The sequence below is a fragment of the Nerophis ophidion genome, linkage group LG16, assembly GCF_033978795.1.
Source record: "Nerophis ophidion isolate RoL-2023_Sa linkage group LG16, RoL_Noph_v1.0, whole genome shotgun sequence".
NCBI lineage: Eukaryota > Metazoa > Chordata > Actinopteri > Syngnathiformes > Syngnathidae > Nerophis > Nerophis ophidion.
The window spans coordinates 2328644-2355468 of record NC_084626.1 but is presented as its reverse complement, the minus strand read 5'-3'; the positions used below and the strand labels follow the sequence as shown (position 1 = coordinate 2355468).

The following is a 26825-nucleotide window of genomic DNA, read 5'->3' as shown; positions in this document are numbered from 1 at the left end:
TACAATAACACCACAAATGGATGCTAGATTTTTGATTGATTGATTGATTGATACTTTTATTAGTAGATTGCACAGTACAGTACATATTCCGTACAATTGACCACTAAATGGTAACACCCGAATACGTTTTTCAACTTGTTTAAGTCGGGGTCCACGTTAATCAATTCATGGTAGATTATTGTTGCTTGTCGTTGTTATTGAAGAAAGACAGACTAAAAGGATTGGAGAAATCTCAAAAAAAAAAAAAGCTCCACAAAATAAGCAACAACAATTGAAAAATAGCGCAAAACAATATTTTGGAAGAAAAAAATACTTAATAATACAAATTAATATGAAATTGTTTTAAATGTATGTATGGGTTTTTTTGCCTTCTTAAAGAAAATATATGCATCGTAGCTTCACTCTCTGTAATGTTTTTTGATGTTTTATTTCTTTAATTCAAGGAATATCACCCACCAGTTCTCCGCACTGACTTTCACACTCAGTTTCTTTGTTCCTGTGGTTGGTTAAACAAAGTACCGTATTCTCCAGGCCGTCAGGCACACTTAAAATGATTTCCCCCCCCCCTCAAAACTCAACAGTGCGCCTAATGTACGGAATAATTCTGGCTTTGCTTGCCGACCTCAAAGCTATTTTATTTGGTACATGGTGCAACGATAAGTGTGATCAGTAAATGGCAGCCACACATAAGAGATACGTGTAGTCTGCACTATGATGGCAGTCACACACAAGAGATAGGTGTAGACTACAACACCAGCATTTTATATGTAACATTGAAAATACAGAACATTACACATGGTGCTCAAAAAATCTATCAAAATGTTTTCGTAGGACTTTGGTAAGCTACGAAGCCGCACCAGATTGTGCTGTGCTTCAACATAGGAGTAATTGTGGTTGTGCTTACCGACCTTGAAGCTATTTTACTTCGTACATGGTGGAATTATAAGTGTGACCAGTAGATGGCAGCCACACATAAGAGATACACGTAGACTGCAATATGACTCAAGTAAACAACACCAACATTGTGTATGTTCCATTGACAATATAGAACATTACAAAAATCAATCAAAATGTTGTAGTACAACTTTGGTAAGCTATGAAGCCGCACTGCTTGATGGATTGTACTGTGCTTCAACATAGGAGTATTATTATGTTGTGTTTATAAGGTAGGACATTATCTGGCATTTTGTTTTGCAATATTATGCAAAAGAAACTTTTAACTTCTGGTACCTGCTGATCTGTATTTGGGATCTGCATGAGTCCTGAAAAATTGCGCGCATCAGCGTTTGTAGTCCGTGCCGACACCGTAGTCAATAAAAATCTCCTTTTATTCTATCTTTTTGTTATTGGACATTTATCCTCCGCGGTTGCAATTTGTAATATAAAGTAGTGTAAAGTTCTTACTTATATCCGTCAGTAAACTCACCATGAAAACGCTAAAACATACCGGTGTGGTGAGTTTCCATTATTCACTCAAGCAACTTTTGTTATTAGAGAGTTCCGGTCGGAGGTTTTTTCACGGGACACATTTCCGATGGATGAGGAGTTGCTGCTTCGTTATTGATTGAAGTAAAGTCTGAATGTCATTAAAACAGTTAGCGCCATCTTTTGACAATTCTTCCACACCCGTCCTTGCACGCTACACCGCTACAACAAAGATGACGCGGAGAAGACCCTGTCGGAGGTGAGCCACGTAAATATAAACGCCGAGAAAACGGCGTATCTTAAAGCGACTGTCAGAAAGCGACTTGAAGATTATCCGTAAAACATCATCCATGCAACAATTTGACCATAGAAACACCGTTACATGTTATGTAGACCACTATTACTTTTAGAGAAATAAATAAATAATATGACCACTTTAATGCGCCCTATAATCCGGTGCACCTTATATATGAAAAAAGATCGAAAATAGACCATTCATCAGCAGTGCGCCCTATGGTCCGGAAAATATGGTAATGTCGAGTTATAAGCTAGTATATATATATATATATATATATATATATATATATATATATATCAGTGCTTCTTAACCTTGTTGGAGGTACCGAACCCCACCAGTTTCATATGCGCATTCACCGAACCCTTCTTTAGTGAAAAATACAATTTAAACATCCATCCATCCATCCATTTTCTACCGCTTATTCCCTTTCGGGGTCGCGGGGGGCGCTGGCGCCTATCTCAGCTACAATCGGGCGGAAGGCGGGGTACACCCTGGACAAGTCGCCACCTCATTGCAGGGCCAACACAGATAGACAGACAACATTCACACTCACATTCACACATTAGGGCCAATTTAGTGTTGCCAATCAACCTATCCCCAGGTGCATGTCTTTGGAAGTGGGAGGAAGCCGGAGTACCCGGAGGGAACCCACGCATTCACGGGGAGAACATGCAAACTCCACACAGAAAGATCCCGAGCCTGGATTTGAACCCAGGACTGCAGGAACTTCTTATTGTGAGGCAGACGCACTAACCCCTCTGCCACCGTGAACATTTTTTTACAAATTCAAGACAGAGTTACCGTAATTTTCGGACTATAAGTCGAGGTTTTTTTCCTAGTTTGGCCGTGGGTGCGACTTATACTCCGGAGCGACTTATAGTCCGAAAATTACGGTCTATGTTATCGGTAACACTTTAGTATGGGGTACATATTCTAAGTAACAAAGACTTAATTTATATTCTAAGTAGGGCTGCAACTAACAATTAATTTGATAATCGATTAATCTGCCGATAATTACTTCGATTAATCGATTAATAATCGGAAAAAAGAGACAATCCACATTTCTATCCTTTCCAGTATTTTATTGAAAAAAAGCATACTGGTACCATACTTATTTTTATTATTGTTTCGCAGCTGTTTGTAAATGTTGCAGTTTATAAATAAAGGTTTCTAAATATACATATATATATATATATATTTTTGTAAATAAATAAAAAAAAGTAGCGTCTGCGCATGCGCATAGCATAGATCCAAAGAATCGATGACTGAATTAATCGCCAACTATTTTTATAATCGATTTTAATCGATTAGTTGTTGCAGCCCTAATTCTAAGTAACAAACACTTAATTTAGAGTTTTTTGGTTAGGGTTAGGGCCAGAGATAAAGAGTTAGGGTTATAATAAAGCCATGCCGAATAAGGCATTAATACGTACTCAATAATGACTAGTTAAGAGCCAATATGTTACTAATTTGCACGTTAATAAGCAACTAATTAATGGTAAATATGTTCCCCACACTAAAGTGTTACCATGTTTTTTTACTGGTGCACAAAATGAACCGTGCATGAACATTACCAACACAGTGCATAAACTCACAACAAATTACTTCTGCTGTTGCCGTATCTGTAATACGCCGATAGGGAGAATTTTTTTATTTACATGATGAGTCGGGTGTGTTTTGACCTCCGCCGAACCCGTGAGCCCGACTCTACGAACCCCTAGGGTTTGATCGAACCCAGGTTAAGAACCACTGATATATATATATATATATATATATATATATATATTCCTCGTTGTGGCTTGTGCAGCCCTTTGAGACACTTGTGATTTAGGGCTATATAAATAAACATTGATTGATTGATATAAGTTCTCTAGTTATAAGCTAATGCTAGCGAACAAGACCAGATGTTTTGGGCGGATCTTACTTTGCTGCTAGCGGGGGTATATAATAGCCAGGTATATCATGGATACAAAGGATTATGGGTATCTGTTGTGTTGCGTTTATGTTGTGTTACTGGGAGGATGTTCTCCCGAAATGTGTTTGTCAATCTGGTTTGGTGTGGCTTCACAGCGTGGCGCATATTACTAAGAGTGTTAAAATTGTTTATATCACAACCATTAGTGTACTCTGTGTCACCCAGTATGCCTTGAGGTCGTGTGCGTGTTGCTGGGGAAGCCACACACAACACGTTGCTGGACTAACAAGCAGATCGTACATGCTGTAGAAGGCGACAAAGCCAACGGCTTCATAGCACGCCCTAATACTTATTAACTGGGTGACTGCCGGCAGTCATTCTAGAGAAAATTAGCGACTCCTAGTGTCTTCTTCGCATTGTGACACGGGTCCTAAATGGCTCTTTGAATGATAAAGGACACGGATCCATGAACTATGTATATATCAAATAATTCCGAATGGTTCAACCGCCACCCGCCCGGATCTAATTAACATTGATTTTTTCGTCATGTCACCCGCCCGACCCGCGGTTTATCCGCGGACTCCGCGGATGAGACCGCAAACCGCGCATCTCTACCACCAACTAACGCCGAGGATGCTCGTCACACAAAGCATTAAAAATCACCCGAGAGACAGCGCTTGCATCAAACAACTGGTAACCAGTATCCCCATGCACAACGCTATATGCCTCTCACAGTTATTAAGCAGCTTTTAAATCCTATTTGGCACATTGAGAAAAAATTACAGTTGGTCAGAATTGCACTCACCAAGCATGCAGATACACAACATCGTGTCTTCAAGCTTCTTCCTGCTTGACAGTGTTGACTTAATTGACATGTAGCTGCAACTCGCATAGTGTCATCAAACCACTTTCTATTGAAGTTACCATAAATAAAACAAAACAAAACACATTATTCGCCATAAGGAAGACAAAAGATGCATTTATGCAAATCAATGGACATCCCAGTCTCAAGGACTGAATGCATCCTGGTAGACCCTCCACTTGACAATGTTTTGAAGTGGGCCATAAATGAGTACAGTACTTGTCACAGTAGCTTCCACACAAAGGCCGTGTTGGATGTTCACACAGATGACATGGGAGCCAACGAGTTTCTTCAGTGTTTTGTTCTTCTTTTTTAGCTCCGGACAAGAAGTGCTCCTGTTCTGAAGTAGGTCGTTCATTTTTCTGAATTGGTGGAGAGGAACACAGAACAGACATGTCACGTTTAGGGTTACAGGACGAAAACTGAAATGTGCACTGCAAAAAGTCAGTGTTCAAAAAGGAAATAGAAAAATGAGGGGTATTTTATTTGAACTTAGCAAAATTATCCGCTAATACAGGGGTCCCCAAACTTTTTGACTCGGGGGCCGCATTGGGTTAAAAATTATTTGGCCGGGAGCCAGGCTGTTAAATATATATATATATATATATATATATATATATATATATATATATATATATATATATATATATATATATACATACACTTATATACATATATATATATACATACATACATACATATATATACATACACATATATATATATATATATATATATATATATATATATACATACATATATATATACACATATATATATATATATTCATATACATACATATATATATATATACATACATACAAATATATACACATATACATATATATATACATATATATATATATATATATATATATATATATATACACACGCATATATACACATATACATATATACACATATACATATATACATATTTACACATATATACAAATATATATATATACACACATATACATACATATATATATACAAATATATATATATATATACATATATACACATACATATATATATACATTCATATACATACTTACATATATATATATACATACATACATATACACACACACATATATACATATATCAATCAATCAATCAATCAATGTTTATTTATATAGCCCCAAATCACAAATGTCTCAAAGGACTGCACAAATCATTACGACTACAACATCCTCGGAAGAACCCACAAAAGGGCAAGGAAAACTCACACCCAGTGGGCAGGGAGAATTCACATTCAGTGGGACGCCAGCGACAATGCTGACTATGAGAAACCTTGGAGAGGACCTCAGATGTGGGCAACCCCCCCCCTCTAGGGGACCGAAAGCAATGGATGTCGAGCGGGTCTAACATGATACTGTGAAAGTTCAATCCATAGTGGCTCCAAGACAGCAGTGAGAGTCCCGTCCACAGGAAACCATCTCAAGCGGATCAGCAGCGTAGAGATGTCCCCAACCGATACAGGCGAGCGGTCCATCCTGGGTCCCGACGAGCGGTCCATCCTGGGTCTCGACTCTGGACAGTCAGTACTTCATCCATGGTCATCGGACCGGACCCCCTCCACAAGGGAGGGGGGGACATAGGAGAAAGAAAAGAAGCGGCAGATCAACTGGTCTAAAAAGGAGGTCTATTTAAAGGCTAGAGTATACAGATGAGTTTTAAGATGAGACTTAAATGCTTCTACTGAGGTAGCATCTCGAACTGTTACCGGGAGGGCATTCCAGAGTACTGGAGCCCGAACGGAAAACGCTCTATAGCCCGCAGACTTTTTTTGAGCTCTAGGAATCACTAATAAGCCGGAGTCTTTTGAACGCAGATTTCTTGCCGGGACATACGGTACAATACAATCGGCAAGATAGGCTGGAGCTAGACCGTGTAGTATTTTATACGTAAGTAGTAAAACCTTAAAGTCACATCTTAAGTGCACAGGAAGCCAGTGCAGGTGAGCCAGTACAGGCGTAATATGATCAAACTTTCTTGTTCTTGTCAAAAGTCTAGCAGCCGCATTTTGTACCAACTGTAATCTTTTAATGCTAGACATTGGGAGACCCGAAAATAATACGTTACAGTAATCGAGACGAGACGTAACAAACGCATGGATAATGATCTCGGCGTCTTTAGTGGACAAAATGGAGCGAATTTTAGCGATATTACGGAGATGAAAGAAGGCCGTTTTAGTAACGCTTTTAATGTGTGACTCAAAGGAGAGAGTTGGGTCGAAGATAATACCCAGATTTTTTACAGAGTCACCTTGTTTTATTATTTGGTTGTCAAATGTTAAAGTTGTATTATTAAATAGAGGTCGGTGTCTAGCAGGACCGATAATCAGCATTTCCGTTTTTTTGGCATTAAGTTGCAAAAAGTTAGCGGACATCCATTGTTTAATTTCATTAAGACACGCTTCCAACTGACTACAGTCCGGCGTGTTGGTCAGCTTTAGGGGCATGTAAAGTTGGGTGTCATCAGCATAACAGTGAAAGCTAATACCGTATTTGCGTATGACGTCACCTAGCGGCAGCATGTAGATGCTGAAGAGTACAGGGCCAAGGACCGAACCCTGGGGAACTCCACACGTTACCTTAACATAGTCCGAGGTCACACTGTTATAGGAGACGCACTGCATCCTATCAGTAAGATAAGAGTTAAACCATGACAGGGCTGAGTCTGAAATACCAATTCGTATTTTGATATGCTCTAATAAAATATTATGATCGACGGTATCGAAAGCAGCGCTAAGATCGAGGAGCAGCAACATAGATGACGCATCAGAGTCCATCGTTAGCAATAGATCATTAGTCAGTTTTGCGAGGGCTGTCTCAGTCGAGTGATTTGCCCTGAAACCGGATTGAAAGGTTTCACATAGATTGTTAAACGCTAAGTGCTCATTTAGCTGCTCTGCAACAATTTTTTCGAGGATTTTCGAAATAAAGGGAAGGTGAGACACCGGTCGGTAGTTTACCATGAGGTCTGGATCGAGGTTAGGTCTTTTAAGGAGAGGATGAATAACCGCTTTTTTGAATGCAACGGGAACAGTGCCCGAGGAAAGTGATAAGTTTATAATATTTAGCACTGATGGACCTAATAATAAAAAAAGCTCCTTGATAAGTTTCCCAGGAAGTGGGTCAAGTAAACATGTTGTTTGTTTTATTCCATTTACACGTTGTAACAATCCTTCTAATGTTATTTCATCAAAACGAGAGAAACTATTTTGGATATTTGCAGTATCCGCCGTATATACAATCGTATCTGTGTTACTATAACCCCGTTGTAGCTGGGACGCATTGTCTTTAATCTCCTTTCTAATAAGTTCAATTTTCTTATTAAAGAACTTCATAAAGTCATCTGCCGAATGGGTGGAGCTACTGGAAGGAGTCCCTTGTTGGGTTAGCGATGCTACTGTACTAAACAAAAATTTTGGATCGTTTTTATTAATGCGGATGAGATTTGAGTAATAATTAGTTTTAGCTAAGGTAAGCATGCGTTTATAAGTTATTAAACTATCACTCCATGCTTGATGGTGCACCTCAAGTTTAGTCGTGCGCCATTTGCGTTCCAGCTTTCTACATAATAATTTCTGAGCTCTAGTTTCTTCAGTAAACCATGGCGTACGCCTTTTTGGAGCCTTTTTTAACTTCAGCGGTGCTATACTATCAATGGTTTCGCGCAGGGCGTTGTTAAAGTTGTTAGTGAGGTTATCAATAGAGCCCACATACTTTGGGAACGGTGCCATTACCGAGGGCAGTAGGTCCGCAAGAGTCGTCGTTGTGGCAGCATTAATGTTGCGGCTGCTATAGCAGTTATTATTATTATTAGCTTGCCGAACATGAGTCTGAACTTCGAATTTTATAAGGTAATGATCGGACATTACTTTAGTATACGGGAGTATCATAACTTTGGAGACGGTGATACCTCTGACAAGCACTAGGTCTATCGTATTACCGCTGCGATGCGTCGGTTCATTTATTATTTGTGTAAGACCACAGCTATCAATTATAGTCTGGAGCGCCACGCACGGTGGGTCCAATGGGGTATTCATATGGATATTAAAGTCCCCCATTATAATTATATTATCGGCGTGCGTCACTAGATCAGCAACAAACTCTGAGAATTCACTAATAAAGTCCGAATAGGGCCCTGGAGGGCGGTAGATAACGGCCAGGCACAGAGGCAGAGGTGTGGCAGACTTCATAGAAAGCACCTCAAACGATTTATATTTATTATTTAAGTTAGGACTAAAGTTAAAGTTTTCGTTGTATATTAGTGCGACACCCCCTCCCCTTTTGAGGTGACGGGCAATATGCGCATTCGTATAGTTAGGAGGGGATGCCTCATTTATCGCAAAAAAGTCGTCTGGTTTAAGCCAGGTTTCGCTAAGACCGATGACGTTAAGGTTGTTGTCTCTAATGACCTCATTGACTAATAACGTTTTGGGAGACAAAGATCTGATGTTTAGAAAGCCCATATTATAGGTAGTGGGCTGTTTTAAGGAGTTGTTGATAAAATTATCCGTAGTAGCAATATTAATAATGTTGCGTTTATTATGCGCAGTGTACTTAAAATAATTACGACCATATCTAGGAATTGATATGACGGGAATTTTCAGATTGTCTACTTGGCGCTGCGATAAACTGAACGCATCATAATTTGCCACCTCAGTAGAACGCATGTCTAACTCTGACGAAGTCATAGACACAGTAGAAAAAACATTTTGTGAGTTGTGTATTATTCTACGAAAATTGCTATGTGTACAGGGATCATCCAGCCTGGCGCTGGCTAGCTCTAACTTAACTGACTCCATACCCAGGCTAGCAGGCTCTGTAATTGCCTGTGACCGGGCTTGCTCTAGTGCAGTTAGTCAAATGTGGCTCAATGCGAAGTCTATGTTCCGAGACAAGAGGATAGCGCCTTCCTGGTTAGGGTGAAGGCCGTCTCTCCTCAGCAAGCCAGGTTTGCCCCAGAAAGAGGGCCAATTATCAATAAACGTAAATCCCTGTTGTCTGCAGAAGCTATCCAGCCACCTGTTAAGAGAGACTAATCTGCTATATCTCTCATCATTGCCTCTCCAAGGCAGGGGGCCAGAGACAATTACTCGATGCCTGGACATCTTTCTGGCGAGATTACAAGCCCTGGCTATGTTTCTCTTTGTAATCTCTGATTGTCTCATCCTAACGTCATTGGAGCCAACGTGTATTACTATATTCGCATAACTAGTGGTGCGGTTAGCCTGCCGTACGTGCTTACTAGACCTGTTGCGAGTTAGCTCCCTAAGATTAGCTTCAATGTCAGGTGCTCTGCCCCCGGGAATACACTTAATTGTGGCTGGTTTGCTAAGCTTTATGTTTCGGGTGATGGAGTCCCCTATGACTAAAGTGTGGTGCCCGGTAGACTGGGGTGTAGGACTAGCTAAAGGGCTAAATCTATTATGCGTCTCAACCGGTACACCGTAGCTTGTAGGCCGATTAGGGCTGCTACAAGCTGGGCTAGTTAGCTCGCTACAGCTAACGCTAGCAGATGTGTCCGCAACATCTAAAGTTACGAAATTACACTGCTCTAACTGGCGGACACGGCTCTCTAGCAAAGCCAACCTATCCATGAGTAAAGTGCACGAAGCGCAGGAAGCCATACTCACAGAAACTTTCCGTCGCCGAGTGGGGTGCCAGCTGTCTTCGGGAAGTGGTGGTCACGGTGGCGGGGGACATATATATATATATATATATATATATATATATATATATATATATATACATATATATATATATACATATATATATATATATATATATATATATATACATATATATATATATATATATATATATATATATATATATATATATATATATATATATATATATATATATATATATATATATATATATATATGTATATACACACACACAAAAATAACTTGGGACTTCCCGTGGGCCAGATCTCAAATGCTGGCGGGCCGGATCTGGCCTGCGGGCCGTAATTTGGAGACCCCTGCGCTAGTAGAACAAGAACATTTGGCTTGTCAAGACTTCCCAAAACAAGTAAAATTAGCTAACCTTAATGAACCCAAAAATACCTTAAAATAAGTTTATTCTCACTAATAACAAGTGCACTTTTCTTTGTAGAAAAAAATGACACCTTTTTGCTCAATATGTTGAAAAATATTCTTAAATTAAGTAAATGCTAGTGCCATTATCTTGACATAATAATGATTTTTTCTCATGCTTTAAGTAAGAAATTATTACTTTAAAAAAAGTAGTTTTATACTTGTGAGTGTTAATGACACAGTTATGCAAGTTTCAAGTATGTTTTACTCAATATATAGGTCGCTCTGGAGTATATAGTGAGTCACACCTGCCGAAAATGCATAATACAGAAGTAAAAATAACAACATATATAAATCGCACTGGAGTATAAGTCACATTTTTTGGGGAAATTTTTTTGATAAAACCCAACACCAAGAATAGACATTTGAAAGGCAATTTAAAATAAATAAAGAATAGTGAACAACAGGCTGAATAAGTGTACGTTATATGACGCATAAATAACAAACTGAGAAGGTGCCTGCTATGTTAACATAACATATTATGGTAAGAGTCTTTCAAATAACTATAACATAAAGAACATGCTATACCTTTACCAAACAATCTGTCACTCCTAATCGATAAATCCCATGAAATCTACAAGCTGTGATATCATACTGAGATCTTTTAGGACCAAAACTCTTAAAACAAGTAAAACAATTCTACAAACCCCGTTTCCATATGAGTTGGGAAATTGTGTCAGATGTAAATATAAACGGAATACAATAATTTGCAAATAATGTTCAACCCATATTCAGTTGAATATGCTACAAAGACAACATATTTGATGTTCAAACTGATAAACATTTTTTTTGTGTAAATAATCATTAACTTTAGAATTTGTTGCCAACAACACGTGACAAAGAAGTGGGGAAAGGTGGCAATAAATACTGATAAAGTGGAGTAATGCTCATCAAACACTTATTTAGAACATCCCACGTGTGTGCAGGTTAATTGGGAACAGGTGGGTGCCATGATTGGCTATAAAAGCAGCTTCCATGAAATGCTCGCTCAGTAATTCACAAACAAGGATGGGGTGAGGGTCAGCACTGTGTAAGCAAATTGTCGAACAGTTTTAGAACAACATTTCTCAACGAGCTATTGCAAGGAATTTAGGGATTTTACCATCAACGGTCCGTAAAATCATCAAAAAGTTCAGAGAATCTGGAGAAATCACTGCACGTAAGCGATGACATTACTGACCTTTGACCCCTCAGGCGGTACTGCTTTAAAAACCGACATCAGTGTGTAAAGGATATCACCACATGGGTTCAGGAACACTTCATAAAACCACTGTCAGTAACTACAGTTGGTCGCTACATCTGTAAGTGCAAGTTAAAACTCTACTATGCAAAGCCAATCCCATTTATCAACAGCACCCAGAAACGCCGCCGGCTTCGCTGGGCCCGAGCTCATTTAAGATGGACTGATGCAAAGTGGAAAAGTGTTCTGTGGTCTGACGAGTCCACATTTCCAATTATATTTGGAAACTGTGGACGTGGTGTCCTCCTGAACAAAGAGGAAAATAACCATCCAGATTGTTATAGGCGCCAAGTTCAAAAGCCAGCATCTGTTATGGTATGGGGTTGTATTAGTGCCCAAGGCATGGGTAACTTACACATCTGTGAAGGCACCATTAATGCTGAAATGTACATACAGGTTTTGGAGCAACATATGTTGTCATCCAAGCAACATTATCATGGACGCCCCTGCTTATTTCAGCAAGACAATGCCACGCCACGTGTTACAACAGCGTGGCTTCGTAGTATAAGAGTGCGGGTACTTTCCTGGCCCGCCTGCAGTCCAGATCGGTCTCCCATGGAAAATGTGTGGCCCATTATGAAGCGTAAAAAACGACAGCGGAGACCCCGGACTGTTGAAGGACTGAAGCTCTACATAAAACAAGAATGGGAAAGAATTCCACTTTCAAAGCTTCAACAATTAGTTTCCTCAGTTCCCAAACGTTTATTGAGTGTTGTTGAAAGAAAAGGTGATGTAACACAGTGGTGAACATGTCCTTTCCCAACTACTTTGGCATGTGCTGCAGCCATGAAATTCTAAGTTAATTATTATTTGCAAAAAAAAAAGTTTATGAGTTTGAACATCAAATATGTTGTCTTTGTAGTGCAATCTCAGGGAGATTCCTGAGCCATTTAGAGAGATAATGAGCAAGCCAGTCACATAATCCGTGATGCAGAACTGGGAACCGTAGATCCCTTCCACACCAACAACAATACAAATCATGCAGACTCCTTGAGAGACAACAACAATTACTTTGGGAAAAATGATAATCCAGAACCTTATCTTGTTTAACCCGAACACAAAGACGATGACTAGAGATGTCCTATAATGGCTTTTTTGCCATTGTCGGAAACATTTTTAGCCGTACCCTGATGACGGATCGCTAACGGCTGAAGTGTTGACATACGGATCGCATCTGAGTTGGTAAAAGTTATTTCCTTAAACCATGCCTCTCACCTGGATAGAAAAAGGAACATAAACCGAGAAGTTGGTCATCTGTGACTTTCATGTTTTACCAGGATGTTGGCGAAAAAACGCACAAATACGCTAGTTTTTCAACCCTTCACAAGGATAATGATTAATTCTTCATCTAAACGGCAAGATTTGAACATACCATCAGTCTTCATCCCAGTAAGAGCAAACATTTTACAGTAAGTGATTGTTTTATTACAAACCCCGTTTCCATATGAGTTGGGGAATTGTGTTAGATGTAAATATAAACGGAATAAAATGATTTGCAAATCCTTTTAAACCCATATTCAGTTGAATGCTCTACAAAGACAAGATATTTGATGTTCTAACTCATAAACTTTATTTTTTTTTTGCAAATAATAATTAACTTAGAATTTCATGGCTGCAACACGTGCCAAAGTAGTTGGGAAAGGGCATGTTCACCACTGTGTTACATCACTTTTTCTTTTAACAACACTCAATAAACGTTTGAGAACTGAGGAAACTAATTGTTGAAGCTTTGAAAGTGCTTCAGTCGTTCAACAGTCTAGGGTCCCCGCTGTCGTATTTTACGCTTCATAATGGGCCACATATTTTCGATGGGATACAGGTCTGGACTGAAGGCGGGACAGGAAAGTACCTGCACTCTTTTTTACGAAACCACGCTGTTTAACACGTAGCTTGGCATTTTCTTGCTGAAATAAGCAGGGGCGTCCATGATAACGTTGCTCCAAAACCTGTATGGACTAGTCAGCATTAATGGTGCCTTCACAGATGTGTAAGTTACCCATGCCTTGGGCACTAATACACCCCCATACCATCACACATGCTGGCTTTTCATCTTTGGGCCCAGAACAATCCGGATGGTTCTTTCCCTCTTTGGTCTGGAGGACACAACGTCCGCAGTTTCCCCCCAAAAATTTAAATTTGGACTCGTCAGACCACAGAACACTTTTCCACTTTGCATCAGTCCATCTTAGATGAGCTTAGGCCCAACGAAGCCGGCGGCGTTTCTGGATGTTGATGATAAATGGCTTTCGCTTTGCATAGTAGAGATTTAACTTGCACTTATAGATGTAGCAACCAACTATATTTAGTGACAGTGGTTTTCTGAAGTGTTCCTGAGCCCATGTGGTGATATCCTTTAGAGATCGACATCGGTTTTTGATACGGTGCCGTCTGAGGGATTGAAGGTCACGGTCATTCAACGTTGCTTTTCAGCCATGCCGCTTACGTGCAGTGATTTCTCCAGATTCTCTAAACCTTTTGACGATATTATGGACCGTAGATGTTGAAATCCCTAAATTTCTTGCAATTGCACTTTGAGAAACATTGTTCTTAAACTGTTTGACTATTTGCTCACGCAGTTGTGGATAAAGGGGTGTACCTTGCCCCATCCTTTCTTGTGAAAGACTGAGCATTTTTTGGGAGGCTGTTTTTATACCCAATCATGGCACCCACCTGTTCCCAATTAGCCTGCACACCTGTGGGGTGTTCCAAATAAGTGTTTGATGAGCATTCCTCAACTTTATCAGTATTTATTGCCACCTTTCCCAACTTCTTTGTCACGTGTTGCTGGCATCAATTTCTAAAGTTAATGATTATTTGCAAAAATAAAAAATGTTTATGAGTTTGTTTATGTCTTTGTAGCATATTCAACTGAATATGGGTTGAAAATGATTTGCAAATCATTGTATTCCGTTTATATTTACATCTAACACAATTTACCAACTCATATGGAAACAGGGTTTGTATGTTTGTTGTCAGAATGCAGAGAGAAGAACCCCCACCCCACCCCTCCTCGACACTTCAACAACAACCCACCCTGACTCCCAGCGATAACAGTCACACTTTTCCAGCCATTCCATCCGAGTTTAAATTAGCCACCGATTGATGTGTTGGCCCGTGGGGAATCTAACTGAAGGAGACACCCGCGCCATTGTTGTTGTTATTTTCACTTTTCAATGCAAAATGTCAGCTGACAGAAGGCAGACGGGAGAATACAAACCCTTGGTGTTGCTGTTTATGATGCCCTCTGCCATCTGCAGTGGGCGCTGACTGGTAACCTGGTTGCCACTGGCCACATCGCTCTCCATGGCGAATGGGTCGGAGTGGTTTCCAAAAAGACTTGCTTGCCTCTGTGGTTTTCACAAAAGTGACATACAGACAAATATATGGATGAACATATGTTTTTTTTTAAATTATGACATTGACTTAAATCCCTTACCCTGAAGATTTCCTCCACATCATCAGTTACTCTCTCTATCTCGTCTTCATTGAGAAGATCTCCAGAGATGGTTCGATGCAGTTCTGTCGCAGCCTCTTCTTCAATATTCCGAAGTCCTGCCTGATAGACGCACAGTTATGGCGTGAATGTGCACGTTTTGTTCATATCTATCAATTACCATCATTTAGGCCTATACCAAACCTGGGCAATTATTTTGACTCGAGGGCCAAATTTCGAGAAAAAAATGTGTCAGGGAGCCGGTATATCTATTTTTAGGAACACTAATACCTCACAATAATGTCTGATTCAATGCTAAAAATGTTTAACAGACCACCTTAAAAAACTGAATGGACTCTAAAAATTATTTTATTGTATGGCGGCACGGTGAAACAGGGGTTAGTGCATGTGCCTCACAATACGAAAGTCCTGAGTAGTCCTGAGTTCAATCCCGGGCTCGGAATATTTCTGTGTGGAGTTTACATGTTCTGTGGGGCGGTATAGCTCGGTTGGTAGAGTGGCCGTGCCAGCAACTTGAGGGTTGCAGGTTCGATTCCCGCTTCCGCCATCCTAGTCACTGCCGTTGTGTCCTTGGGCAAGACACTTTACCCACGTGCTCCCAGTGCCACCCACACTGGTTTAAATGTAACTTAGATATTGGGTTTCACTATGTAAAGCGCTTTGAGTCACTAGAGAAAAGCGCTATATAAATATAATTCACTTCACTTCACTCCCCGTGACTGCGTGGGTTCCCTCCGGGTACTCCGGCTTCCTCCCACCTCCAAAGACATGCACCTGGGCATAGGTTGATTGGCAACACTAAATTGGCCCTAGTATGTGAGTGTGAATGTTGTCTGTCTATCTGTGTTGGCCCTGTGATGAGGTGGCGACTTGTCCAGGGTGTACGCCACCTTCCGCCCGAAAGCAGCTGTGATAGGCTCCAGCACCCCCCGCAACTCCAAAATGGACAAGCGTTAGAAAATGGATGGATTTATGAGACATCCAGAATGTATGTGAAAATAAAGAATGTGGGATTTACAATATTAACTATGAACGATAAAACACTGAATATTGACAAATTATGAACGTCACACCCACCCCCTCTCGATCGACGTATTTTAAAATCAAGCTAAACACAACAAAAATGCAACAAATAGGAACGCGAAGGATGAAACGAAAACCCACCTACAATCCGATACATCTGATATATCACTAAACTTTAGAACTTTGTTGTAAAAATCTCCTTCTGTGTCTGTCCCGGACACCCGCATTTCAGGCTCCGGAAACCCTCTGTGGAAACGCTCCCCACCCACACTGCTTGGTGCCTCGTATGAGCTGCTGCAATTTAGATGACCATAGTAACTAATTAGATTACCATAGTAACTAGTACTGTATATCATGCAGAAGCACAGATTCCCACCATTGGAATACTTTGTATAGTTAAAAACTTACGGTCATTTGAAAACATCACTGCACATAATGGCAGCTACAGTTTCCATCTTAAAGATCTAAAAAAAATACTTGGGAATGTTTATTGATTGACCATAGTAACTAATTAGATTACCATAGTAACTAGTACATCATGCAGAAGCACAGATTCCCACCATTGGAATCCTTTGTATAGTTGAAGACTTACGGTCATTTGAAAACATCACTGCACATAATGGCAGCTTCGGTTTCCATCTTAAATATCTAAAAAACATATTTGGGAATGTTTATTGATTGAAAAGTTTAACAGGCCTTAATTTGCCAAGGTGTGATTTGGGCCTATTGTGACGACCGGGTCATCGACGGACTTTGGACACAGCGTGCAGGTAGGAAATGATTTATTTTAGAAATAAATCCGACGGGGACAAACAAAAACGTGCTCATAGCATGGAAGGCAAAAAAAACAAAGGGGCTAGCATGGGAGCTAGCATGCAAAAGAGCCTAGCGTGGAAGCTAGCAGGAACCAAAACTGTCGTCGACTGTTGCATGAAGCAAATTAGGAATCCAGACTGACTGACTGGAAAAGGCTGGAATAAATAGTGCTCGGGAAACAGGTGAGCATCCCGAACACCAATCAGAGACAGGTGGAATCAATAAGCACCAATGGAAACAGAAAACAAACCCAGGGGTGCACAAAAACAGGAACTGAGGGAGTCCAAAAACCAACAGAACATGATCCAGCCAGCGGATCATAACACCAATATCGAGAACTATTGTAATCGATACAATACATTTTTGTATTCTGTTTCAGCCTTAACATCAAACTTGCACTGGTTCTGGGGGCTGTTTCAGCCCCAGTCTGGGTTTTTCTCGATTGGAAATATATTAATGAGTTTATTTGTTTATTTTTGCCATGCATGCAGAGAAAATACACAGTTGAGTTGGTCACAGTTGCGGTTCTGTGGCTCTTAAGTTGCGGTTTGGCTCTTTTCTACCAGTTCACAGTTACAAACTGAATGAATGACTGTACAGTCTAATTATTTAAATATAGTCAGCTGTTATGAAAGTGAAGAAAACTGCTGCAGGTATTTAGTAGTGTCAGCAGTGAACCTATATGTGGCAAGAGCACTAAGTAGTCCTTCCTTCCCCAACGACAACCGGGTACAGGCGAGGTTCAAACTTAGTATTGTTAGGTTAAAACCACACAAATCAGGTGCAAAAAAAAATATGCATTAACAAATAAACTCCTTGCCTGTATCTCATTTGTGGCATTTTTCTTCGTAGGCCTGCAACCATAGTATTCCTCTTGTCTTTTCTTCATTTTCCTAAAGTAATCTTGGATTAAGAACGTTGCATAGAATTTTCCGACTGTCACTTCATCGTCTGGTTGAACAGAGAAAAATAAGACAGTTATGAATGTTTGATTCCTAAAATATTATCTCAATGCCAATTACCAGCATTGATCTTGAACCTAAAGAAGTTATCAATGCATAACCTGATTTTACATACTGTTAAATATCCTGCAATATGCAACATATAACTTATATTAATCAAAATAAACCGATGGCTCGACCAGAATACTTTAAGAACACTACCAAGTCCCCTCTTTATTGCATATCTTTTGAGCACACCTCCCACCACCCACTTCCCCACCCCCTTTACTGACCTCCTATGGATGGAATGACTTGGTCCAGGAGTTTCATACTAGTTCGCTTCCAGATCTTCTTAATAATTGCCCTAAGTTCCTCATTTGCTTGTTCAAAATTCCCTGGAAAGTAAAAATAATACAAACATCTATGAGATAGATAGATAGATGGATGGATATATAGATAGATAGATGGATGGATAGACATATATTCTTAATAATTGCCCCAAGTTCCTCATTTGCTTGTTCAAAATTCCCTGTAAAGTAAAAATAATACAAATATCTATGAGATAGATGGATAGAATGATAGATAGATAAATAGATAGGTAGGTAAGTAGATAGATAGATGGATAGATAGATAGATAGATAGATAGATAGATAGATAGATAGATAGATAGATAGATAGATAGATAGATAGATAGATAGATAGATAGATAGATAGATAGATAGATAGATAGATAGATAGATAGATAGATAGATAGATAGATAGATAGATAGATAGATAGATAGATGGATAGATAGATAGATAGATAGATAGATAGATAGATAGATAGATAGATAGATAGATAAACGGACAGATGGATAGACATATCTTCTTAATAATTGCCCTAAGTTCCTCATTTGCTTGTTCAAAATTCCCTGGAAAGCAAAAATAATACAAACATCTATGAGACGGATAGATAGATATATAGATAGATAGATAGATAGATAGATGGATAGATGGATAGATAGATAGATGGATAGATAGATAGCTAGATAGACATATCTTCTTAATAATTGTCCCAAGTTCCTCATTTGCTTGTTCAAAATTCCCTGTAAAGTAAAAATAATACAAATATCTATGAGATAGATAGATAGATGGATAGATAGATAGATAGATAGATAGATGGATAGACATATCTTCTTAATAATTGCCCCAAGTTCCTCATTTGCTTGTTCAAAATTCCCTGTAATGTAAAAATAATACAAATATCTATGAGATAGATAGATAGATAGATAAATAGATGGATAGACCGATAGATAGATGGATGGATAGATGGATAGATAGACCTATACATGGATGGATATGTAGATAGATAGATAGATAGATAGATAGATAGATAGATAGACATATCTTCTTAATAATTGCCCCAGGTTCCTCATTTGCTTGTTCAAAATTCCCTGTAAAGCAAAAATAATACACATATCTATGAGACAAAGGAACTATTTGTGTATCTTGCTTATATCAACATGCAGAACATTCTTGTGGGGATGGTACAGCTGTCTTGCTTCAGGATACTCTAAGCGCTGGATGAATAATAAAGCCACACAAATGTCAGTTCCTTGTGGCATCATTGAAGCCGCCCAGGGACTGGTCACAGACACTTCTGGTGGTCAAGGGCACTGTTTTTTGCTTTTCCAGGCATTGCTCCTCACCAATCCGAAGACATAGTTTGTCTGACGGGGGTGAGGACTATCTCTTGGCAGTGGTCTTTGACGTGGAGCACCCCTTTGTCGTCAGCAGGAGCATGGAGGAATGCCACATTTGAGGTCCTCTCCAAGGTTTCTCATAGTCATCATTGTCACTGGCGTCCCACTGGGTGTGAGTTTTCCTTGCCCTTATGTGGGTTCTTCCGAGGATGTCGTAGTGGTAGTGGTTTGTACAGTCCTTTGAGACATTTGTGATTTAGGGCTATATAAATAAACATTGATTGATTGATTGATTGATTTATCTATCTTTGCCGGTAAAGCAACTTGTCTCTGCTGTCATTGGCATAGTTAAAGTGGTCAAAACGTTGTTGCAAGGCCCCCTTTTAGTACCAGCCAGTCATGTCACTCTGGTGGTTGAAGATCAAGAAGGCTCTGAAGGGCTTTGCCTTCCAACACGAGGTGGTGTGGACTGCTGTTTTTTCCGCTGAACAGCTGTTACACTGGGCTGCCATATGCCCTTGGGTGAGGTACATCTCTGGACATTCCTCTCCATTGTAGCAGGGCAGCTTCATGGTTCCTCGCTGGAGGTGGCGAAACAGCAACAGTGAAGTCATGGCCAGGGTCAGCACTCCCCAACATGGTGTCCTTGATTGTGGTAGTTTCTCGTCAAATCGTCAAGATGGTACCTCTGGCCCGGGTCATCTTTGTCAAGTTGGGGGTTTCTTGTCCCCTCTACAAGACAACCCCAGGGGTAGGAATGACTCTTCCTGTTGGTTGCCTCTTATAGACACCCTTGAAGGCGGGGATCCGTCTTCCTTGTTGATGTCTGCAAACTAACGGTGAAGTCCTTGAGTGTTTGCTATCCTGCAAACATCTGACACGAATGTGGCGATTTTGAGCCAACAAGAGACTGGTTAGAGGCACTAGAAGGGAATGCTGATTTGTTACATCAGCAATAGGAAACAATGACTAGTAGTTCTGCATTGAGGGAGAATGACACACCAATCATACCAATGGTTCAACACATAACATCAAAGAGACACCATACAAAAGAGTCGACAAACAAACACAGGGACTATAGTATGAATGGGGGAAGACATACAAGAGTTAATGTAGCACAAGAAATACACTTAAAGGGGAACATTATCACAATTTCAAAAGGGTTAAAAACAATAAAAATCAGTTCCCAGTGGCTTGTTGTATTTTTTGAAGTTTTTTTCAAAATTTTACCGGTCCCGGAGAATCCCTAAATAAAGCTTTAAAGCGCCTTATTTTCGCTATCTTCGAAACCACTATCCATTTCCCTGTGACGTCATACAGGGCTGCCAATACAAACAACATGGAGGTTACCACAGCAAGATATAGCGACATTAGCTCGGATTCAGACTCGGATTTCAGCGGCTTAAGCGATTCAACAGATTACGCATGTATTGAAACAGATGGTCGGAGTATGGAGGCAGATAGCGAAAACGAAATTGAAGAAGACATTGAAGCTATTGACGCGATTCGGCCATAGCGTGGGTGTACCTAATGAAGTGGCCCATAGCATGGCTGCCTTATTAGCATCGCCAGTAAACTGTGCGGACCAAACGATCAGGACTTTCGCATCTTGTGACACTGGAGCAACTTAAATCCGTCGATTGGTAAGTGTTTGTTTCGCATTAGATGTGGGTATTTAGTTTCAAATGTACATACAGCTAGCGTAAACAGCATGTTAGCATCGATTAGTGTGGCATGTTAGCATCGATTAGCTGGCAGTCATGCCGTGACCAAATATGTCTGAGTAGTACATAAGTCAACAACATCAACAAAACTCACTTTTGTGATTTTGTTGACTTAATCGTTGCAAATGCATCTGCAGGTTATCCATACATCTCTGTGCCATGTCTGTCGTAGCATCGCCGGTCAAATGTGAAAACACTTTGGTACATTTAATGGGGGTCTGGCGGCAGATTTCTTGCCAGTGGTGCAACTTGACTCCCTCCCTGTTAGTGTTGTTACACCCTCCGACAACACACCGACGAGTCATGATGTCTCCAAGGTTCCAAAAAAATAGTCGAAAAAACGGAAAATAGTAGAGCTGAGACCCGGTGTTTGTAATGTGACGTTCTGACATCATCGCTACAAGACCGATAAACAGAAAGGCGTTTAATTTGCCAAAATTCACCCATTTAGAGTTCGGAAATCGGTTAAAAAAAGACATGGTCTTTTTTTCTGCAACATCAAGGTATATATTGACGCTTGCATAGGTTTGGTGATAATGTTTCCCTTTAAGCACTACACTAAATACCTAATTTGTATGTGCAGCAAGGCACGATTGGATCAGGGAAGTTCTTCCCAGCAACTTCACATTATAAATAAATGAATAAATGATAAATGGGTTGTACTTATATAGCGCTTTTCTACCTTCAAGGTACTCAAAGCGCTTTGACACTACTTCCACATTTACCCATTCACACACACATTCACACACACACTGATGGAGGGAGCTGCCATGCAAAGCGCCAACCAGCACCCATCAGGAGCAAGGGTGAAGTGTCTTGCTCAGGACACAACGGATGTGACGAGGTTGGTACTAGGTGGGATTTGAACCAGGGACCCTCGGGTTGCGCACGGCCACTCTTCCACTGCGCCACGCCGTCTTACAGTAAGTAAGAATGTATGCTAATAAGGTCAGCTATTTCAATGTATGTGTGCTTTTAAACTGCACTTTACCATGAATTGATTAACGTATTGATTAAACAAGTTGAAAAACTTATTCGGGTGTTACCATTTAGTGGTCAATTGTATGGAATATGTACTGTACTATCTACTAATAAAAGTCTCAATCAATCAATCAATCAAAAACCTCTCAGCCTTCATTTGCAAGACATTGTAGTGAATACGGTTTGTAAAGTAGCAAGAAAATCATACACGGTCCGGCCAAAAACTTTACACTCTAACATTTAATTGGACTGCCTTTAGCCACGTATTCACTGTCGCATTTGTTTCTACAAGCTTCAGCAATGTCACATTTATTTCTGTCCAGAGCCGCATACATTTTTTAACCAAATTTTTAGAGCTTTGGATTATGCACAACGTTTCATTATTGTCCTTCAACTGTTGAATGGTTGTTAACCCAATTTTTGTTGTTTCGGCAATTTGGTTAAAGGCCTACTGAAACCCACTACTACCGACCACGCAGTCTGATAGTTTATATATCAATGATGAAATATTAACATTGCAACACATGCCAATACGGCCGGGTTAGTTTACTAAATTGCAATTTTAAATTTCGCGCCGAACTATCCTGCTGAAACGTCGTGGTATGATGACGCATGCGCATGACGTCACGCATTGTAGAAGACATTTTGTCCCGGCATCGTTCCCAACTATAAGTCGTCTGTTTTCATCGCATAATTCCCCAGTACTCTGGACATCTGTGTTGCTGAATCTTTTGCAATTTGTTCAATGAATAATGGAGACATCAAAGAAGAAAGCTGTAGGTGGGAAGCGGTGTATTGCGGCCGCCTTTAGCAACACAAACACAGCCGGTGTTTCATTGTTTACATTCCCGAAAGATGACGGTGAAGCTTTACTATGGAACAGAGCGGTCAAGCGAACACGGTTGGATTGGACACAAAGTACAGTGTATTATGCAGCGATCATTTCGACAGATCGTGTTTCAAAGAGTGTCCCTTGCGAAGGGCAGAGATGAGCATCGCCACCACCCGTCAACTGGTGCTGAAGAAAGGTGCGAGGCCGACCTTCAGGTTGTACATGTTTGACCATATAATTTATCTAAAACACTAGTAACACAATAAGCAGATAAGGGATTTTCCAGAATTATCCTAGTAAATTTGTCTAATAACATTTGAATTGCTCCCACTGCCCTGTCTTTTTTTTTTTTCTAGTCCTTCACTCTCACTTTCCTCATCCACAAATCTTTCATCCTCGCTCAAATTAATGGGGAAATCGTCGCTTTCTCTGTCCGAATCGCTCTCGCTGCTGGTGGCCATGATTGTAAACAATGTTCAGATGTGAGGAGCTCCACAACCCGTGACGTCACTCGCACATCGTCTGCTACTTCCGGTACAGGCAAGGCTTTTTTTTATCAGCACTAAAAGTTGCGAACTTTATCGTCGATGTTCTCTACTAAATCCTTTCAGCAAAAATATGGCAATATCGCGAAATGATCAAGTATGACACATAGAATGGACCCCGTTTAAATAAGAACATCTAATTTCAGTAGGCCTTTAAATGTTTTTCTCATTGATTGATTGAGTGATTAAAACTTTCATTAGTAGATTGCACAGTACAGTACGTATTCCGTACAATTGACCACTAAATGGTAACACCCGAATACGTTTTTCAACTTGTCCACGTAAAAAAATTCATGGTAATTCACGCTTAATGCATGCCGATGATTCGCCCCTTCTGAAAAATATTAACATAGGATGTGTTTCGAGAAGGATGTTAAAGAATGGGAATACTCATAGCGTCAGTTAGGGTTAACTACTTTAATACTTATACCTATTTGCTTGTGCGCCATGTTCCTGTGAGCATAATCAGTAATTATAAAAATTAAAAAAAATCAGAACTCACAAACCTTCGGTCTTTATTTTCAATGCCGTTCTAACCAGGGCAAACAGGGTGGCATTGAAGGTGACCGTCCCGTCACTGTTGAGAGGCATGTTCATGGAGACGAGCCTCTGTAGCGAAAGACAAAAACAAAACCGACATGGAAATATTGTTATGCCACTTTTTAGCATCTCCTTTTTTAGGATTTTAAAGACAAAAAAAACACTTGCAAGAAACGGCTAACGAGAGTCTCCTATGATGCCTTTAAAGCAGGGGCCGTTCTCCCAGGAAGGCAGACAGACTACTCGGGACATGGCATTTAGGTAAAAACATGACTTAATTTAAACTAAAAAAAAAGATACAAACAAAAATCGCTCACAGCAGAGGCACAACTTGGGCTAAGAAGAAAGCTAACGCATAAACAGACTATGAACACATAAATCAAACAAAACTTACTTGGCATGGCATGAAGCACGAAACAATGGCAAGGCATGAAACAAGTCAGCACAGAGCAAGGAAAGATCACATTGACGCCAGGGCGACTGACTGGCAGAGACAAGCTTAAATACTGCCTCTGATTAGTGCTCGGGAAGCAGGTGAGCGGGCATTTTGTCCACCAGAGACAGGTGGACAAAATGAGTAACCAAGAAAACCAGACAAGGGAGTGGAAAAAAAAAAACAGGAACTTAAAGAGTCCAAAAGACAAACAGCACATGGCCAAACTAAAACATGATCAACGGACACAACATTTTATTTATTATTGGTTGGCCTCAGAATAACAATGTTATGAAAAAGAACAAGATACTTATTATACTCTAAAAATGTTGGTCTTACTTAAAAATGCACGCATTTAGTTGTATTCAGTGTTAAAAAATATGATATGGCTCTCACGGAAATACATTTTGAAATATTTGGCTTTCATGGCTCTCTCAGCCAAAAAGGTTCCCGACCCCTGGTTTAAAGCCTTCTAAAACCGGAAAGAAATCTGCATTCTAAGAACTCCGGGTTGAAATTTTTCTTGCCTTGATATGGGATCTGAGCCGAGGACGTCATTGTGGCTTGTGCAGCCCTTTGAGACACTTGTAATTGAGGGATATATAAATAGTATGTCATTTCTAGATCTGAGATACATCTATGTAAATACGATATTTGTTGATGTTTCCTACGCATTAATGTCTGGTGCAAGTACAATTAGCCATTCTTTGGTTGAATTTTAGCAACCTGTCCTGCAAAGATCATGTAATAGATGTGCTGTGAAATAACACCAGGACAAGCTACTGGACTTGGTTTTATAAAGTGGCCTCTACTGTCTCCTCAGACATTTCAAGTGCAGGTGGACAAAAGTCCAAAAAGTAGTAGACCGTAAAACAAAAGTTCCAAATAAGCGGATTGTAAGACAAGGCCTTCTGCAGTGTACAGGACACATGGCATAAGAAGATTGATTGACAATGGTCTACAGTCCCTTCGCCAATCAGGATGCAGAACACAATGTGCAATCATGTGCTGTAAAAACAAAGAATAAAAGGGTAAACAAATACACACACAAAAATATGGGTGTAAAGGGAAGCGTGTTGTAGAGAGGGAACGCCATACTAGTTTCACCTTGTAAATATAATTGCTGGAATAAAAAAAAAAAAAACTTCATTATGTCTAGGTATAAACTTCCAAATTCAGAAGATTACAAAACGCTCAAAGTCTGCACATGTGACGATAAATCTCCCGTCCGAATGCAAAACCCAGTAACTCAATTTTGGTCCAAACTGCGCTGATAATAATTTTGGAGTTCCTAGGTCAGGGGTCGGGAACCTTTTTGGCTGAGAGAGCCAAAAAGCCAAATATTTTAAAATGTATTTCTGTAAGAGCCATATATTTTTATTTTTTTTTACACTGAACAAAACTAAACGCATGCATTTTTAAGTAAGACCAACATTTCTAGAGTATAATAGGTCTCTCATCCTTTGTAATAACATTGTTATTCTCGAGCTAACTGTGGAGAGGGCGTGGCCTGCTGGCCTGCAGTGAACTGGAGTGTGCCAGGACCGGCCTCGAAATCAGTGACAAATGCGTAGACGGCCCACCTGGGCCTTGTTATGTAATCACCTGTCGTTCTGTTATAAGCAGCAGCCAGGAGGAGGGACGGGGTTGGGGCTGGAGCCAGAGCACGACGAAAACGGAAGAGAAAAATACAATTGCTGGGAAGCAACTGAGAGACTTATTGAAAAATAAAACAATATTGTAACCCTGAAACAGGCTCTCATGTTGGTCCTTGGTGGTCTGAAGAACCCCCAGGAGGGCAAGCCCCACACTAACCAAGAATAAATAAATAACTTCTTACCATTAATGCAAATTCTTGAACAGGTGCGGTAGAAAACAGATGGATGGATTAAAAATGTATGAAAATGTTTTATATTTTGAACATTATTTTTAACACTGTGATTACAAGTGGAATCACTCATTACTTATCGTGTTAAGCAATGTCAGCTCAGATTTA

General features: G+C 40.0%; 1 protein-coding gene across 1 annotated transcript in view; it reads right to left on the bottom strand.

The window, feature by feature from the left end:
* Positions 1-3156: 3156 nt before the first annotated feature.
* Positions 3157-26825, bottom strand: part of LOC133569972 (dihydropyridine-sensitive L-type skeletal muscle calcium channel subunit alpha-1-like) — a 162475-nt gene continuing 138806 nt past the window's right edge. The window contains exons 37-42 of the mRNA XM_061922548.1: positions 24363-24465; positions 18386-18487; positions 17972-18102; positions 15295-15414; positions 15076-15205; positions 3157-4862 (exon numbers count right to left, since the gene is read on the bottom strand). Of these exons, the coding sequence (XP_061778532.1) occupies positions 4855-4862; positions 15076-15205; positions 15295-15414; positions 17972-18102; positions 18386-18487; positions 24363-24465 (594 nt within the window). The 3' untranslated portion in view covers positions 3157-4854. The remainder of the gene's footprint in view (positions 4863-15075; positions 15206-15294; positions 15415-17971; positions 18103-18385; positions 18488-24362; positions 24466-26825) is intronic.